Genomic DNA, 18,198 nt, shown 5'->3' on the forward strand with positions numbered 1-18,198 from the left:
TTCACGCCCTATCGAAATGCCTACCGAATTTGCTTATGGCCCTATTTCAGAATTTACTCTTATATATTTTACGCTGTATTAAGTAAGTTCTCAATATTACTCTGCGAAGTACATTATTGTATCATTAAGATTTTATTTTAAGAGTTCTCTAATATTTTCACAGTCTATATATGTTTCACTTTTTGGCTAAGGCAACTTCTCTCTTTGAGGAGAATGTGTTTTTAGAGTTTATACGACTATACTGCTCCAATGCGGATTGGTGTTTGCAAAAACAGGTTTACTCATGGTATTAGCCTTCATCACCTTCAGTACGATATGAATTTAAAATTCAAATTAAATGCATAAAGGAACTCGAAATCATTGGTTAAGAATTAACTTTTTATTTCGGATACTTGCCATTATTTTTAGTACTGGTATCAGTATTAGGATACAGACATGAATATTATATAGCTGAACCATCACGGAAGATCCGTATGCTACTGGGCTTGTCCGATTTATTCTTCATATTCGAATTTTTTATGACAAATTTGATAGTGATAACTGCAGCCTTCGATTTGTTGAATAGAATGAAGAGGCTAATGAAATGAATAAACAACATAGAAATGGTGATTTTTAATCATATATTTTTTATGATGTCCAAGGCAAACATTCTCAAGGGAGACTAGACTACGCAGGATATTCTGCCTAGTCTAGTCTCCCTATTAAAGTGCAGTAAGTATTTAATATTAAGTGTACAAATGTTATGGAGCTCTTTACAAAGCTGCATACAAGAGAACGTGGTAAAATGTTTCAAAAGTATTTATTATCTTGAAACTGAATACGAAGTCATTATTTTGATGGCTTATTAAGTCCTATTTGAATGTCTGGTTATACTAAACTATATATAGTTCTATCGGTACATCATTAAATGGAGATCCATCATATAATTGATAAGCCTTATCTGTGTCTAAAATGTCTTATCATATGTTCTTTGATTCATCGGTAACTAGTATTTATGAATTAATATTTAAGTATTTGCGAAATCATTTGTGAAGATAGTGATGCAATCAGCGATGACTACTATTTAACTGATACGAAACTGAATCTTATCAATGTCGTCATGATGTGTGAAATGCTTAAATTTGTCAAATGTGATGTGAACAGAAACCATTGCACGCAGCGAAACTGGTGATCTGAACTGTGACAATAAACAATTGATACTTACAAATATTAAAAACGACACTATCTATAATTTTTTCTATATTTTCAATGACACAGGAATCATGAGGTTACGTGATAAATTGCCATGTTGCTATGATCAAGTCCTTACAACATAAAATTTACAAAACCATTTAGTATAAGCTGGCTATACCATAAGTTTTAATTTGAAATTCATTTACAATACCAATCAACCATATCAATACCAATCACTGAATACAACACAGATAAAATATAGGTGGTCAAGTTTTATTATGGTGTATATAGTCGTAGGGGGTAACCGAGCACAGTGGGTAAGCGAGCACACTGCCTGTATCTCCGGAATAAGGTGCGGGAGGCGAGGGGTTTGTTTCGACCAATCAGTAGGGCCTAAATGGTAAATCAGTTGCGACATGCGCGCCGCACTATGTGTTGTTTGTAAGTATTTTCGTTGACTTACTTTCAACTTTTTAGTGTTTTGGAAAACACTGATACGTCTCAAACTGTTCGGTAATTACGATAAATTACTCTTTCGTCTATCAAATATACATTCTTATTTCGATTGTAAAGTGTGATTAGAGGTCGTCATTTGTTTGATATTTGGCTTTGGGTAAAGTGTGCGCGGGTAAGTGAGCGCATGCGCACACTTATAACATCATCATGATCATCATCCCGTTCAGACATTTAGCTCCTACCTGCCTCCTTGCGTAAATCGTCACTCCACCGTGCCTGAGGACGTCCTACACGACGTTTGCCGAGACGCGGTCTCAACTCTAGAACTCGTTCTCCCCAACGGTTATCGGTTCTGCGACAAATATGACCAGCTCACTGCCACTTCAGCTTACTCATCCGGTGGATTATATCGATGACTTTGATTCTTTGACGGATCACCTCATTTCTGATGCGATCCCTCCGAGAAACGCCGAGCATAAGTCTTTCCATAGCAAGCTGAGCGACTTTAAGCTGGTGGACCAGCCTTGTCGTGAGTGTCCACGTTTCGGCTCGTATGCCATGACGGGTAGGACGCACTGGTTGAAGACTTTCTTCTTAAGACACTGTGGGATCGACAATGTAAAGATTCGACGTAACTCCCCAAACACTGCCCAACCCAGCTGAATTATTTTATTCACCTCGTCCTCAAGGTTGTTTCTACCTAATCGCAAAGTCTGCCCGAGGTAAACATACATATCTTTGAACAACTTCGAGGACGGTTCATTGAACATGATCTTTGTTTTATCCAAAATTATTCGTATACGCGGAATAAATATAGGAATCAGCTAGCTCGTTCAGCATTTGTTGTAGGTCCTGCAGCGTTTCTACCACAATTATTTATTATCAAAATGTTATTTTTTTTGTTACAGGATATTTTTTTGAAGGGGATATTTTATGTTTTTATATTTAATGAAAAAGAATACTTATTCGGGTTTAAATTGAATAACCGAATAAGTATTCTTTTCGAAACTATTTTATTGCTCAAATTTTGCTTTAGTTCTGCATAGTGAGGCTGAAAACAGTAAAGTGTGTGCACATGGCCCGAATGTCTCTACTTACGAAATACTCTATATTGCTCAAAAATAGTCACATCACAACAATTAGATACTTATAAAAAAAGTTTGTCGAAAATACTGGCTATTTAAAAGTTTTCAATTTGATATTGACACACACACACACACACACACACACACACACACACACACACACACACTCACTCACAGTAACAATACACTCTGTTAATCAATTTAAAGTTGACTGATAAACTATATTTTTTGTTTTGTTTTGTCGTGCGTAATTAAACAAAAATGAAGGTTTTCCGGCGCGCGAACACGCGAGTAAACAACTGAAGTTAGTTAAAATTAAGGTTCTTCTTGTACCTCCTAAACATGTACTCTCAATGATATGACTACAAGATGTAACTATTCTTTCAATTTGATTTCTGTATAACGGGGACAACATCAAAGGTTTGACAAAGTAGGGATAACCCATGTCACAAAAGCATGATTATGGCGTTGATAATGACATCAATACCGAACATTGATACTTGATGTTTATGGAGCTCTAAAAATCGATGTTAATCGATAACATCGGTGTTTTTTTGCAACTGGAAGAAATTATTAAAACCGAGAAATAGATGTAACGAACTCATATGTAGCTCACCGCATGGACCATGTATCATATTTTAACGACAACGTGAAATAACTCTGGAAGCTTCATCGGGAATTTCAGCTGATATAACGTTATCGATTTGATCCGGAGTAATTTTATGTACCAGCTAAATTAGTACATGTGCATGCGGAAATCTCCTTTTTTGCCATTCAATGGAGTAAATATAATTAAATTAAATCCATAAGTGCTTTAAATTTTTGCCGAAAAACACGTGCTGTAATGTCATGACGGTCAGTTGTCGACTGTTCTTCAAATAAATTGTTTTTAATATCATCCCGCTGCGGATTACATTTAAATGAACAGATCCGGTCGACCATTTTTCGTACATAAGAAATTGCGTCTTGTGCATATTCGTTCATATGCCGTGGGCAACCAATAAATGAAGATCGCAATATAGTCAATCACCCGATGTCATTTACATTAGCATCATTCGCTATCGCCTCTTGCAATTGAATATATTCTTCGAATCTTAATTTTGCTTGGTTGAATGGAAAAAAATTAAAACGTTCAGTTTCTATTTTGGCATACATATCAACGATTTACTGACAATACAGTTTACCACATCTCGAGATATAATTTTGTGCTTGTGGACGAACCATCAATCGATACAAATAAAAATTCATGGCAGTAACTTTATTCTGTATATTTAGACATGAACATAAATGCAGACACTTTTAAATAATAAATTGAAATAAGACGTATTACCTATTGAAACTGTTCGATGAGTGTACTCATTTTTAATTAATACTTACATTTAATTTAACAGCACAATTCCTCGTCTGAAAAATCTCCATTAACAAAATGACCCGCCATTTTTTTAATTCATTTGTTACAAAAAAATGTGATTAATGAAGAACCACTCGACCGATTTTGAGCAAACTTTACATAAACTATCTACTAAATAGTCCAAACAAACCCTGAAAATTTAGTTTGGATAGGTCAGCCCGTTCTTGAGTTATAAAGTGGCATCGAAAAATGCCACATATTTTTATAGAAATAGATTCGAAAAATAGACGTAGCGATTTTTTAAATAAAGCAAAATCAATTTTAAAACATCAATGTTTTATTGTCTAACATCGATAATCATAGAAAATCAATGATTGTTCTCTAATAAATCTATTTCTAAGGAAAAACAAAGTTTTTTTTTATCATATTCCTAGCATTTTTATCATACTTACTCACCTTCTAAACCTTCCCTGGACTTCCACCAATAATTCAAGACCAAAATTAGCCAAATCGGTCCAGCCGTTCTGGAGTTTTAGCGAGACTAACGAACAGCAACTTATTTTTATATATAGATATTTCCTCTGCAAGAATTTTTTTTTTTCAATGATTTTTGCAGAAGAAATTTCCGTCTTTCTGATGTTTCCTCGTCATTACAAAACGAAGTTACTTAAGGCAGAACGTTAGCAAGAATTACGATATTAGCTTTCAAATAATGTTAATTATGTAGATTTTTCTTTAATTGTTGCAACGATAGTTCTAGGATTTATTGTATGCTACTACTTAAAGTGTACGATTCGACTCGTGATACAAATGCAATTTATTTTAAAAATACATAACGATAGCGCGATTTAATCTACTACTAATGCCCTCTAGTTCAAAATATAAAAATTAACATATTTTTAATAAACTAAGTTATTAGACATACCGCCCACCAAGGACTAAATAGTCCTTAAAACAATTGACACAAATATGAACAAAATTAATATGTACTTAACGCTAACAATATAAAGAATAAGGTTAAATTAAACATAGCTAAAATTATTACAGGAAAGTAACATATAACATCTCTGTATAAAGAGCACTAACAATATGAGTGGACTGTAAGCAACTCAATTAACTAAGATATATAAAATAGAATCGCTACATTTAATTTTCGCAAGTGACAGGTAAATGGACGAGCTTAGAAGTTGGTCGCTGAATCAAAGAATTTTTATACCGAAGAGTTACAACTCTCGTAATTTGATCTCTACCCGGATGTGTTTTTACGATCCTTCCATAAAGCCATTTAGCAGGTGGTAGATTGTCCTCTCGAACTAAAACAACGTCACCTATTTTTAATTCCGGAGCCTTGGTATTCCATTTGTACCTCTGAAACAATTGAGTTAAGTACTCCTGAGACCAACGCCTCCAAAAATTTTGTACCATACGCTGAGTAAGTTGCCAACGGCGCAAATTATTCATTTGGAGTTGCTCGTAGTTAAGATCGGGAGCTATCAGTAAGGATTCGCCAACTAAAAAGTGTCCGGGTGTTAAAGGAGGATCATCATCAGGATCGGAACTGGATACATATAAAGGGCGGGAATTAAGGCACGCTTCTATTTGCGACCGGACCGTTGACAATTCTTGATAGGTAAGGGTAGAGTCACCTATGACTCTTCGAAGATGATATTTCGTACTCTTAATGCCCGCTTCCCATAATCCTCCAAAGTTGGGAGCTTGGGGCGGAATAAAGTGCCATTCCGTACTGTTATTAGCTAGAGCAGCAGCGACTTCATTGACAAACGGAGACCGTTCGCTTGAAAACAATTGTTTTAACTCTCTAGCCGCACCGACAAAATTAGTGCCGTTATCGCTCCATAAGTGATTGCAGCGACCTCTTCTAGCGACGAAGCGTTTAAACGCAGATAAAAATCCTTCGGTGGTGAGATCCGATACGGCTTCAATATGAATCGCCTTAGTGGCCATGCAGATAAAGAGGCAAATATAGCCTTATATGATTTATGTCCTCTTCCCTTTGAAACACGAATATTTATCGGACCAGCATAATCTACACCTGAATTCAAAAATGGTTTGACCGGTTTAACTCGACATGATGGCAATTGACCCATTAACTGTGTCCGAGTTGTCGCGGCGTTACGTATGCAGGGAACGCAATGATGAATATGACTTCTAATTAAATTTCTCAAATTAGTGACCCATTTTGACCTTACATAATTAGAACTCAATTGCTGTCCTCCATGCATGGTTTTTTCGTGTGCATCTGCGACTATAAGCTTGGCGAAATGTGAGTCTCCATAGATAATTATAGGGTGTTTACTGTGTTCTGGTAAATCAGAATTTTCAATCCGACATCCGACTCGCATGATCCCGTCGTTATCTAAGAAAGGATTGAGTGCCTTTAACTTACTTCCCTTGGAGACGTTTTGACCTTTTAAGATGTTTGCTATTTCAACTTTAAAGGAACAAGCTTGATGCTGTCGAATGCAACAGGTAAGTGATGCTTTTAATTCCTCAACCAATAAATATGGTGGTATCGGTTCTCTGTAGAGTTTAGAACTCTTCAATCGTAGAAATCTTCGGCAGTATGCTATCACCCTCACAAGCTTTCGCAACGATGAAAACTTAGTAAACGGATCCACGTCTTGGTCTTGTACACAAGAAGAGTGAGCCTTTATTAATCTTTTCTCTAAATCTGCTTTAGTGCACATAGAACTAGGTTTACAATATGCAATTGAATCATTACAATATGCAATTGAATCAGTTTGGGCCATCTTCCACAACCGATTCGATATCAGTTCGACTGGCGTTAATCCTCGCGACGCGCAATCAGCTGGGTTCTCTTGACTGGTCACATATGACCACTGCGACGAATCTAAGAAAGAATGGATTTTTGCCGTTCGGTTGGCCACGAACGTTTTCCATCGGCTCGGATGATCACTCAACCAAGCTAACACAATCGTCGAATCTGTCCAAGCATGCAAATTCAATTTGCTGATGTTAAGAACCTTGGCCACTTCAACTAGTAATTTTGTAACTAAAACCGCTCCGCATAATTCCAGGCGGGGTATTGACACCTGTTTGATGGGTGCAACCTTCGTTTTGGCGGTTACCAGATGAGATTCCACTCTACCATCAGAGGCAACGCATCTAAGATATACCACCGTGGCGTAAGCTACGTTAGAAGCATCGCTAAACCTATGTAACTCCGTTTTTATGTCACTATCTGAATTGCGAACCCACCGAGGTATGTGGTAATTTACCAATTTTTTCTTCGCGATAAAGTTCCCATTCTCGTAAGTGTTCATCCCGTAATTTGATATCCCATTCATATCCGCACAGCCATAATTTCTGGATGAAAACCTTCGCTTTTATTAAACATGGGGCTGTACAACCTAAAGGATCGTATAAACGACAGATTTCGGCAATAATTTTTCTTTTAGTTTCAGGCACCGTCTCGGATTCTAGCTTCACTGTGTAGTCGAATTCATCAGTTCGACGATTCCAGGTAAGCCCCAAAATTTTTGTAACCTCATCTTCCTTTATATCCTTATCATTTTCTTCATTTTCCTTCATCGTTTCCAATCGTCCTTTTCTATTACTTGCCCATTTCTGTAATGTGAAGCCTCCCCTTTTCAGTAATGAATTAAACTGCTCATATAATTGGATAGCTTCTGTTTCAGATTGACAGCCTGTCATTAGATCATCCATATAGAAGTCAGTTTTAACTCGATCAGCGGCTAATGGGAAAAAATGGCCGTCGTCAACAGCAAGTTGTTGAAGAGACTTGACCGCCAAGTATGGTGCGCAGGCGGTCCCAAATGTTACCCTTAATATTCTGAAATCCTTGATATCAGAAGCTGGATCTTCTCGCCACACTATTCTTTGATAGTCTACGTGTTTTTCTGCCACTTTCACTTGTCGATACATTTTTATAATGTCGGCCGTCAAACATATTGGGTGCAAACGCCATCGCATTATTATGTGTCTCAGTTCTGCTTGCAAAGTTGGGCCAACCATTAAAGTGTCATTTAACGACAAACCATTTGCACTCCGATCCGAAGCATTGAATACTACTCTAGTTTTGGTTGTGCTTTTATCTGGTCTTATAACAGCGTGATGTGGTAGCCATACTTTGTCACTTCCAAACCTAGAAGAAAGAGGGATTTCTTCCATATGTCCAAGTGTTACATACTCCCATAACACTTGTACGTAGTCTTTTCTTTGATTTGGATATTTAGCTAATCTCCTTTCGAGACTTAATAACCTTTTAATACCAATATTCCGCGTGTCTCCGTAATTTCCTTCATGGTGATTTGATCGAAAAGGTAATTCCATTATATATCGTCCAAAAGCGTCCCTTTTTGTAGTTTTATAAAATATATCCTCACATTCTTGTTCTTCCGGAGTTAATATCTTCTCCGCCATCGTGTTGGGTTCGTCTTCTATTTCCCAAAACTTTTTCAATATCTCATTCTCTTCTATTTTCACATTCATACTCAAAATTATATTATAACATGCGTGTACTCTATTTTGCTGTCCTACTGAACCAGACAATACCCATCCAAGGTACGTATCCTGCGCAATCATTGATCCTGATGTGTTTTTCATTAATCCCTTTTTCAGAATACTGCAATATACCTCAGCCCCTAATAGCATATCAATCTTATTAGGTGTATTGTATTGTGGATCAGCCAAAGAAATACGATCTAATCCTTCCCAATATGGTAGGGAAACTGTCTTTCTGGTAAGACTGATGTGACCTTATTTAATACATGAGCCTTCACTTGTAATGCGAAATTAGGGTCGTGTAGTGACTGTATATTGACCATAACCACATACTTAGAGGTTAAGTCACATTGACCCTCGCCTAAACCGGATATATAACTCTGTGTAGCAATTTTATTTAAGCGTAAAAGTTGTACAGCTGCTTCAGATATGAAAGATGCTTGTGATCCTTGATCAAGCAGGGCTCTTAGTATCTGAGGACGACCATTTTTAGCTCCAACCTTGATCAATGCTGTAGCTAACAAAGTTTGACACTGAATTTGTCCTGACACAAAATAACTTGCTACATTGTTGGCCTCATTCGATGACATGTTCGGGGTTGACTCGGTTTCAGGATCAGCGTCAGCTGCTTCAGTAGCAACTGCTACTGTATACGTACTGGCTTTGCCATGGAGAAGCGTATGATGCTTTCTTTTGCATAAACGACATGTAATTGGTATACGACACATTTTACCTGTATGATTTTTACCAAGGCAATTATAGCAAAGACCTAATGACTTTACTATTTCATTACGACTATTAACATCTTCTTTGACAAATTTGGTACAATTTAAAATCTACCTTCTAAAAACTCTATAAATTGTGCGAAGGTCGGTAACTCTTCACCTAAATTATTCACGTGCAATTCCCATTGCTTTCGAGTTTCAGCGTCCAACTTCAAGCTAACAACATAGATTATAATGATATCCCAGGATTCAACTTTTATTCCTAAATTAGACATTTCATGAATACAGTCAGATGTAGTATCCAAAAGATCTTTCAAACTGTTGAATGATTCACTAGTCATAATACGTTGACCGAATAAACGTTGAAGAATACAATTTGACATGAAACGCTTATTATTGTATCTATTTTGTAGTAAATCCCAACATTTTTTATAGTTAGCTTGCGTTATAGGAATATGTTTAATTAACTGTTCTGCTTCGCCTTTCAGTTGAGTTTTTAGATAGTGTAAACGTTGAACATCATCTAGGGTAGTATTATTATAAACTAACGATACAAACAAATCTTTAAAAGAAAACCACTCTGAATAATTACCACTAAACATTGGAATAGATATCTTAGGTAATCTAACACAAGGGTCTTTATTTGTATTAGACGAAGAAGGTACCTGATGCGTAGATTTATTTAACTTGTTTAACATTTCCTTCAACTCGCTTTTGTAGATTAAATAAGCCTCATAACCAACATTAAATACATCCTTCATTATGTAACTGCTTCCTTCTAAGACTTCCTTTTTATAACTACAAATAATGCTTTCATTTTTGGTGGAAAATCTGTTAATTATTTCCTCCAATCCTACCAATCTTGATAAAATGTATGACTCTGTAACTCTATCTTTTGGCGATTTTTTAAAATTCATTCTCCTTCTTTCTATTTGATTTTTCAAATCATCCATTTTCCTAAAATCATCCTCCATCTTTATTTCAAATAATTCTGTTTTTGAATTTTTCAATTAATTTCTCAAGTAGAAGTTCGGATTTAAACAAATATTCTAAGTGTTTGGACTTCAGACAAAACAGTAAATCGGGCATAGATTCCTCGTCTTGGCGTTTTTTCACGAATTATTCTAAGTCCCCAAATCACTATTCACTTTGACTTCAATCTTAATACTTCATGTTCTTCATTGATATCCTCCAGAGGGCGCCACTGCACTTTTGTCACTCTTCTGTTTGCATTTCTTATGTCCATTAACTTTACACAACTCACTAACTATTTATTTCTTTGTACCTAAATTGTACCACTTTCTATCATGGTCAAAACGTTCCGACTCGTAGGACCTTTATGTCTCAGTACTACAAAGCCAGGGGAAATGATGGATTATACCCCGAACATAAAGGCATTTATTAATTTTTTTTTTTGTGTATTGTGTATTGCTGTTGGCCCTACTGGCCTTCACAGCGTCACCTGACTTTCGGGCGAGAACTAATGTCCCCTGCCCTGAGGTTGAGCGCGGGGCTCTAAATTAAAACTAAATTAAAACTAAAGTTCGTCCTGAGGGTGTCTCCTATGAGATCGCACCTCGGCTCAGAATGAAATCGGTGGGGAGTGATTCTAACACTGAGTGAATTTACTGACGTCTCGGCCGCCTCCGAGACGTCGCATAACTGGGTCCTCGTTTCCTCCGGCGGAAACGCTGTGGGTGTGTGGTGTGTAGTGTGTTATTCCCTACAAATCGTTTGTTTGCGATAGTGAGGCTATCGTCTGTGTCGTTCAGGACGTGCATAGGTCGCCTGAGTCTATTCGGAATATTACCTCTGCGAGAGGTGTATCGGCACGATTGAGCAATCAGCGGATTGCTATGTTCTTTAGCTCTCTCAAAATACGCCGTCGATAGTATTTTGAGATGCTTCGCGATCGAATCGATGTCGAAGTCCTTATGGAGATCTACGTTTCGGATGTACCACGGCGAGTCCGTGGCAATGCGGAGAAATCTATTTTGAATGGTCTGCAATCTTTTGATTTGCGTCGCCTTGATATGAGCAAAGACAGGGCTCGCGTATGTCATGATAGGACGAATGCAGGCTTTGTATAGTGTCGTCTTATTTCTAAGGGACATTTTACTCCGCCCGCATAACATCATATACAGTCTTCCTAGTACGAACGCTGCTTTGTTTCGGACTCTAGTTACGTGAGATTTGAAAGTTAGTCTACCGTCTAGGGTGACCCCCAGGTATTTCGCTTCCGGTTTCCACGGTATCGGTTTATTGAAAATTTTAATGTCTCCCAGTTGGCCCTGATTCCATTTTATGTAACTGGGGTTTCTACTAAAGTGTACTGCTACACTTTTTTCCGGCTTAACTTCGATTCTCCATTTCCTAAACCAGTTGCCTAGTGCGTTGGCTGCGGATTGGAGTCTCTTTGTGATGACCTTAGTCGAGGTTGAGGTCGTATAGAGTGCGGTGTCGTCCGCTAAGAGGGCTAGGTTGACCATTGGAGTGGCCTTCGGAATGTCGTTGGTGAATAAACAGTAAGCATTTATTAAAACATTCATATGACCTATATTATTTTAAAAATACATAACGATAGCGCGATTTAATCTACTACTAATGCCCTCTAGTTCAAAATATAAAAATTAACATATTTTTAATAAACTAAGTTATTAGACAATACATATTCATTACTAATTGATAGAACGCCATCAGTAGGTGTTTAATTAAAGCCAGTTTTTTCACGCTCTGGCACATTTTATAACTAGTTTTCACCAGCGGCTTCGCTCGTGATTTAGAGGTTGCTTATCATGTGTTAGGTTAAAAAGTAACTTTCCTTCCTAGGAGTCCAAGATTGCTTCATATTTCATTTCGTCAAATTTGGTTCACAGATTTGGCAGTGTTATGACTTATTAACAATCTGCTATAATTTCTTGCCAGATGTAGCTGAACCAATGGCTACCACATCAGCACAAGCTTTGATTCACCGTCTCTTTAACGTATACCTCTCGATATGTACTACTATAGTAGAGTTTAACAAAGAAGAAGGGATGATCGTGCTGCTCATGTATACTTACACCATTTTTGATATCATGAATTCATTATTTATTATGGCATCAGCTTTACCAGGTACGCTGCAAAAATCTGAATTAAATCAAACAAGAAGTTATGAATCGTCATTTAACAAACTATTTTTAGTAACTACCAACGATTCGGAATGCAGATTCCACCGAGAAGAAAGCGCAATCTTAGTAGTTACTTCAACATTTAAAAATAAAGAGTTATGTTCGTTAAATTCAACTAAACATAATGCATCCTGCCTGGAAGTCAAGTATTTAGCACGAAGCTTTTTTATCATCTATATAATATTGTATTGAGTAATATTATATTATACCTTATTACCGATGTACTTTTACAAATGAGCTGAGTTGGTCCAGTGGTTAGAACGCGTGAAGCTTAACCGATGATTTCGGGTTCAAACCCAGACAAGCACCACTATATATATGTATATGTGCTTAATTTGTGTTTATAATTCATCGCGTGCTCGGCGTAGTAGGAATACATCGTGAGGAAACCTGCATGTGTCTAATTTCATCGAAATTCTGCCACATGTGTATTCCACGAACCCGCATTAGAACAGCGTGGTGGAATGTGTTCCAAACCCTCCCCTTAATGAGAGAGGAGGCCTTAGTCCAGCAGTGGGAAATTGACAGGCTGTTACTATATTTTAAGAAATGATTTGAATTTATGAATACGTGAAGTTAAAAGTTCCGTCCCGTCAAGTAAACTCAAGTATACTAATAGGTTTTTTACTTTTTTGAAGAAAAACAAATATTATTATCAATGATATTCTTTGCTGAAGAGAATATGTTTTTGTTATGTGATCTTTAATGTTATTGGTCTTCGTGGGCTGAAGTCCTCAGCTGATCTTGATGTTATTCGGCCAGTGTATTCATAACCAGTTAATTTATATGGATCTCCATTTTTAAATTAAAATACGGAATCTTAAGAATATTTTAAACACGTTCGATTTTCTAATATTTGTTAATTGATAATAATCGTTATTATTACAGTTCAATCCATTTATATGTTTTTACAAAGTGAGTATATAACAATGATATGGCTTACATATCAAATAGCTGTTATTATTCTTGGGGTGGAATCTTGTCATCGCACGCAAGAAGAGGTACAGAATAATATTATCCATATACATTTAGCTTATGATGATGACGTCAATATTTACTTGGCTATAGAGTTTTGTACGAACTCGTTTGGGTGGGTTACCAAAGACCCCGCCGCCTTCAGCATATATTTTACCCTACACAAGGCACATAACAAATTAGTTCCCAAGATTTGATATTGTTAAAATTTCTGACGATGTCCAGTGTGTATAGATGATCCATTTGCTGGCAATCAAAGTATATAATATAAAGTTTAACTTGTATGTAACATTTATTCTGTGTTCAAACATTTTTAGTATATGAGAACCTTATTAGTTTCAGACAATTTTGAATACCGTAAGCAGACTAATGTGCACGCCGACACGGATGAAACTGCCCGCGCTCTTTGATTTCTATGAATTTCAAATGCCAAAGTTTTGTCCTCTTGGTGTGTTCGACTTCACGGGATCGATTACAATTGCGGTAAATTGATTTGATTTTTTGAATAACGAACTTTAGTTTATAATGGAGTCACTGAGTCGGACTATTCCAAGTGTGTTATTGTATAAGGTAAGGAGGAGCTCCCAAAACTTTACTTCAATACAAAAAGACATTGTCAAAGTAGTTATCTGTGCACCGCACGAGCTATGGGGTGACCGTGTGAGCCGGAATCTGGAATGCGTACGACGACGCATTCAAAATTTATACAATTTTTTAAGTCCGCGTCGTCGTTTCGTCGAAGATTGGTAAACTAGGGTTAAAGGTAATTAATCTTTCAGTTATAACCAGAGTAAGGTGACCTCCGTGATTTGTTTTAATCGTCGATGTAATTTAAGGATTCATACACTTAAATGGGATCCAACGTTCTTGTAAAAAAGGGGTCTTTTTCAGGCATTTGGTGTCATGACAACTTTTTTGGTCATTATTAAACAATTTAACATAAAAGATAAAATATATTCAAAAGATTACAAAGATTAAGAGATGATTTTAGAAACAAAAATTCCGCTGAGTTTATTTTGCCGGTTCTTCACAGTGGTGAGGTGTGTTATCCCGAACCACTACTATACCTATGGTATATTACGGTATGGTATACTACTATATGGAAGAGCTTAACGGAGAAGAAGGAACTATCGTGTTGATCATGTTTATATATAATTATTTCTCTACTATAATATTATTTGTTTTGTTGTTTATTGTTTTTGTCAGATATTCCCTTCAATAACATTAGTGACTGTGCGTTTTGAATTTTATGAAGAATATATTTATAGCTTTTATATTGTTATCATTATACCTTTTCAGATAAATACTGTGCGTGCTATTGTTTCATTTTATTAGCGATTTTATTTGTGTTATTTTAATAGATCTCCTCTGTTTTATATATAGCCATGCACTAACTTTATTAAAGTTTGGATGTTTTTTTCTCTATTACAAAAGAACACAATGATTACTAAATACTGCGACTACGGTCCGTACTGACCACTAACCATCATTATCGATAGTTTAATTGTTAGATTTAACTTGAGACATGCATACAAAAATTCTAAAAGTTTTTTTAAAAATAATACTGTTGCATTTTTACTTATATTTTTTTATATACCATTTACCTTTCTTGTTCTAATTATCATCTTTACGCATTATCAACAATCCAACTAGTATAAGAAAGTACGTTAACATAGACACCGGGATACTTCGGATGGGCACATTGATGTCCCCAAGAGGTAACTCCAATTATGACGCCTTGGTGGAGAAGAGGTCCTCCTGAGTCACCTTGGCAGGCATCTTTGCCACCAACGCCCAAAATGCCGGCGCATACCATTTCTGATGTTACATTGGGAACTTCAAGTTCGCCAAGCAAAGACTGTAGTTCGGCGTAATTTTCTCTGCAGATATCATGGTTGACTTTTTTTATATCGACTTGTTGAAGGATGTCTGATGGTTCACCACCGTACTGCGAAAAAAATATTGTGTGGTGTATTAATATATTTTAGGATCCAATAAATGTTCAGACCGAGTAAATCTGCCATCGATTTAATATTACGAGTATATCATCATTAAATAAATTTAAAATTCTAGAATAAAAAGTACAGTTCGTTTATATTGCTCAAACTGACGACGAATACACTGTAAGAAAATACTTAACAATTCTATAATAGTATAAGGGTATAAGTTGTATTATTTCCGACAATTTTAAGGGTATGTAATAATGAACCCAACTTAGCGGCCTGTACTCATTAAAAAATAATAGGGATTTTATGTTTTAAAAACTACTTATGCATAAAAATAAATAGGTTACGTATATACCTCAAGTACGCCCCATCCAGTAGCTGTGACGGTAGAGTTATCTGGGACGATGTAGTTGGGTCCAGCGATTGGGGCAAGAGCAACGCGGTTGGAGAGTACAGCGGGGGTGGCGAGCTTCAGTATAGCAATGTCGTGGTATAGATCAGGCCACGCGTAACCAGGATGCTTAACCCAATTTTCGACTCTGTATCGTTGACCGCCAAACCGACTGAGTGATGAGCCAAGTCGCACTCGGAAATGATTTGTAGAAAGAACGTTGTTGCTGTAAAATAAAAGATTTGTTGTAACAAAATCTTTTAACATTTGTCTACCCACTCGATTAAATATTTTTGGATTTAAATCATATCAATATATTTAGGACAACCAAACCGGTATGTTTTGTGACGATCCTTAACACAGCTACAATATACGCCAATTTTGTCAGTCGCGTTTAAAAGTTTTCCAACGAGAGTTTATAGTTAGCAAGGATGTTTAATAGGAGAAATAAGTCTGAATGTTATTCAAATATTTAAAGTATTAATGCCGTATTTGATTAATATTTGAAATAAAAAATTCTATATGTTCAAAACAAAACCTTATAACGTTATAACATAGAGTAGGAAATAATGGGATTTAAGAAGGACTTATGTAATATAATCTTTTGCTCATGATATACTTTTCATAATAAATGAATGAAGCGTATGTATATTCCCCGCATAATTGTCCATAATTGCGTTTACTAGTTAATTAAAACAGCTATATGGCATAGAAAAATTTACATTCTGACTTATAGGAAACAGTGGGCTGCGGTAAGGACAGCCCTGGTAGTTATTAAAGATCCACCGCAGAAGGGTTGAAAACGAATTTGAATGTAGTCTTCGTTAGATACTAAAATAACAGCCATAAAAGGGTAATCTTCTATGTTAGCATCAGATCCTCCAACAATGCGCGTTTCGAGTGTGCCTGTAGCTGATTCTTCGACGATACTTGGAGCTAGTGCGTTTGGTGCCGCTGTAAAACAAAACATGAGTATGGTGTTAGTAATGCGATATCAATAATTTACTAAAATAATATTCCACTAGTTAGATTTTCTGATTGTTCTCATATCATAAAGCAATATAATATCATAATAATATCAACTTGGTCTACCATAAAGAATTTTGTAGTACTCCCTTAGTAGGATTCTTGATCTCATTTACCACTTTAGTTCCAGGCTATTTTGAACACAGTTAGCAAACTAATGTGCACACCGTCTCGAGTGAAACTACCAGTTCTGTTTAATTTCTATGAGTTCCAAATGCCGAAGTTCCGAACTCACGGTGTATGCGATTTCACGAGATCGTTTACGGCTGCGATATTAGAAATAAGGACTATATTTTCTGAATTGTCGTTTTTTACATTTGCTTAATTTACAGTTTTTCGCTGATTATACGAAAAATTTCGAGTGAATCTACATAAGAATTATTAACAATCAGTCCAGTCCAATCCAGTTAAGGGGACTACAGGAGCTAATTGCCCTTGAGAATCGCGCGCACACACTTACACTAACGACAAAAACGGCATGCCCCCCCTCGCACTAAGCTAAGCGAGGCGGCGAGGTTACGCCTGAATATTCCAATAGATGGCGCCGAACCGCCGCGCGCCGTACCGAGCGAAAGCGAAGCGAAGTCAATTCTATCAATTCTATCAATCATAGATTTCATAAAAATAGACAGGAAAACAGAATGATTTTAATTTTTTTGTGTCATTTAAAAAATTATGATAAAATTAAACTGAATTAATTAAACTTAAATTATTATTATTTTATGTACAAAAAATAGTTAATTTAAACATTTTTTTCTTTAATTTTTACTGTATCTCAATTAGTTGTAATACTAAATATTAAATCTTACCTATTTTTAAATTTTATAAGTTTGTTAATCGATCTGTTAAATAAAATTGGAACTGTTCGTAATTTGTACACTGACAAAAAGCGTAGTGTTTGTTCGTTTTACTAATATCGGTACACAAAGAAAAAAAATTAAGTAAAACAAATCAGCATCAAAAAGTTACCATAAAAATAGTATCGTCAAGTCGGTTTAGTAGAATTATTGGTTAACTCGGTCAATCACAATGAGTTTAGTCATAAATCTCATAAAAATAGTTTGGCTATTAGAATTATTTGTATTGTTTTTGACTGATATTTGAAATAAAACTGATTCAATTGAATTCAAATATTTTTAATTTATTTTTGGTATAACAAAAAACCCATACCAAACCCACTTCCACGGAAGCTACGAGCTGAAATTTTCCAATCTATAAAAAATATTGAATTACGTATATGTTCTAAATATTTTAGTTCTTTGGTTCAGAACAATTACATATTTCAAGATGGCCCAGTGGGTAGAACGCGCGCATCTTATTGCGGGTTCAAACCCAGGCAAGCGCCAATAAATATTCATGTGATGTGCTAATTTGTGTTTATTTATTTTTTTATT

The 18,198-nt window shown here is 36.0% G+C and overlaps 3 protein-coding genes across 3 annotated transcripts; all 3 read right to left on the minus strand.

Annotated features, from left to right (window-relative positions):
* Window positions 1-5,211: 5,211 nt before the first annotated feature.
* LOC124533066 lies at window positions 5,212-6,030 on the minus strand. The gene has a single exon (XM_047108231.1). It carries the CDS (start codon window positions 6,028-6,030, stop codon window positions 5,212-5,214), a length of 819 nt encoding a protein of 272 aa, XP_046964187.1.
* Window positions 6,031-7,284: 1,254 nt separating this feature from the next.
* Window positions 7,285-8,559, minus strand: LOC124533067. Its single transcript, XM_047108232.1, has one exon. It carries the CDS (start codon window positions 8,557-8,559, stop codon window positions 7,285-7,287), a length of 1,275 nt encoding a protein of 424 aa, XP_046964188.1.
* A 6,509-nt stretch (window positions 8,560-15,068) lies between these two features.
* LOC124533068 (trypsin, alkaline C-like) lies at window positions 15,069-16,748 on the minus strand. Its single transcript, XM_047108233.1, has 4 exons — window positions 16,520-16,748; window positions 15,952-16,004; window positions 15,743-15,907; window positions 15,069-15,389 (listed from the first exon to the last, which is right to left on the minus strand). The coding sequence occupies exons 1-4, from the start codon at window positions 16,746-16,748 to the stop codon at window positions 15,069-15,071; spliced, it is 768 nt and encodes a 255-aa protein (XP_046964189.1).
* Between the last annotated feature and the right edge of the window lie 1,450 nt (window positions 16,749-18,198).

Source organism: Vanessa cardui, chromosome 10, assembly GCF_905220365.1.
Source record: "Vanessa cardui chromosome 10, ilVanCard2.1, whole genome shotgun sequence".
Lineage (NCBI taxonomy): Eukaryota > Metazoa > Arthropoda > Insecta > Lepidoptera > Nymphalidae > Vanessa > Vanessa cardui.

What these genes read in the sequence shown, in the direction of transcription:
- LOC124533066 (XM_047108231.1), bottom strand. Translation starts at nt 6,030, where the DNA reads ATGGCCACTAAGGCGATTCATATTGAAGCCGTATCGGATCTCACCACC.
- LOC124533067 (XM_047108232.1), bottom strand. Translation starts at nt 8,559, where the DNA reads ATGAATGTGAAAATAGAAGAGAATGAGATATTGAAAAAGTTTTGGGAA.
- LOC124533068 (XM_047108233.1), bottom strand. Translation starts at nt 16,748, where the DNA reads ATGTTTTGTTTTACAGCGGCACCAAACGCACTAGCTCCAAGTATCGTC. An exon ending in TGTCCTTACCGCAGCCCACT is followed by an intron (nt 16,005 to 16,519) that starts GTTTCCTATAAG and finishes TTTATTTTACAG; the next exon opens with CAACAACGTTCTTTCTACAA. An exon ending in CTGGATGGGGCGTACTTGAG is followed by an intron (nt 15,390 to 15,742) that starts GTATATACGTAA and finishes TTTTTTTCGCAG; the next exon opens with TACGGTGGTGAACCATCAGA.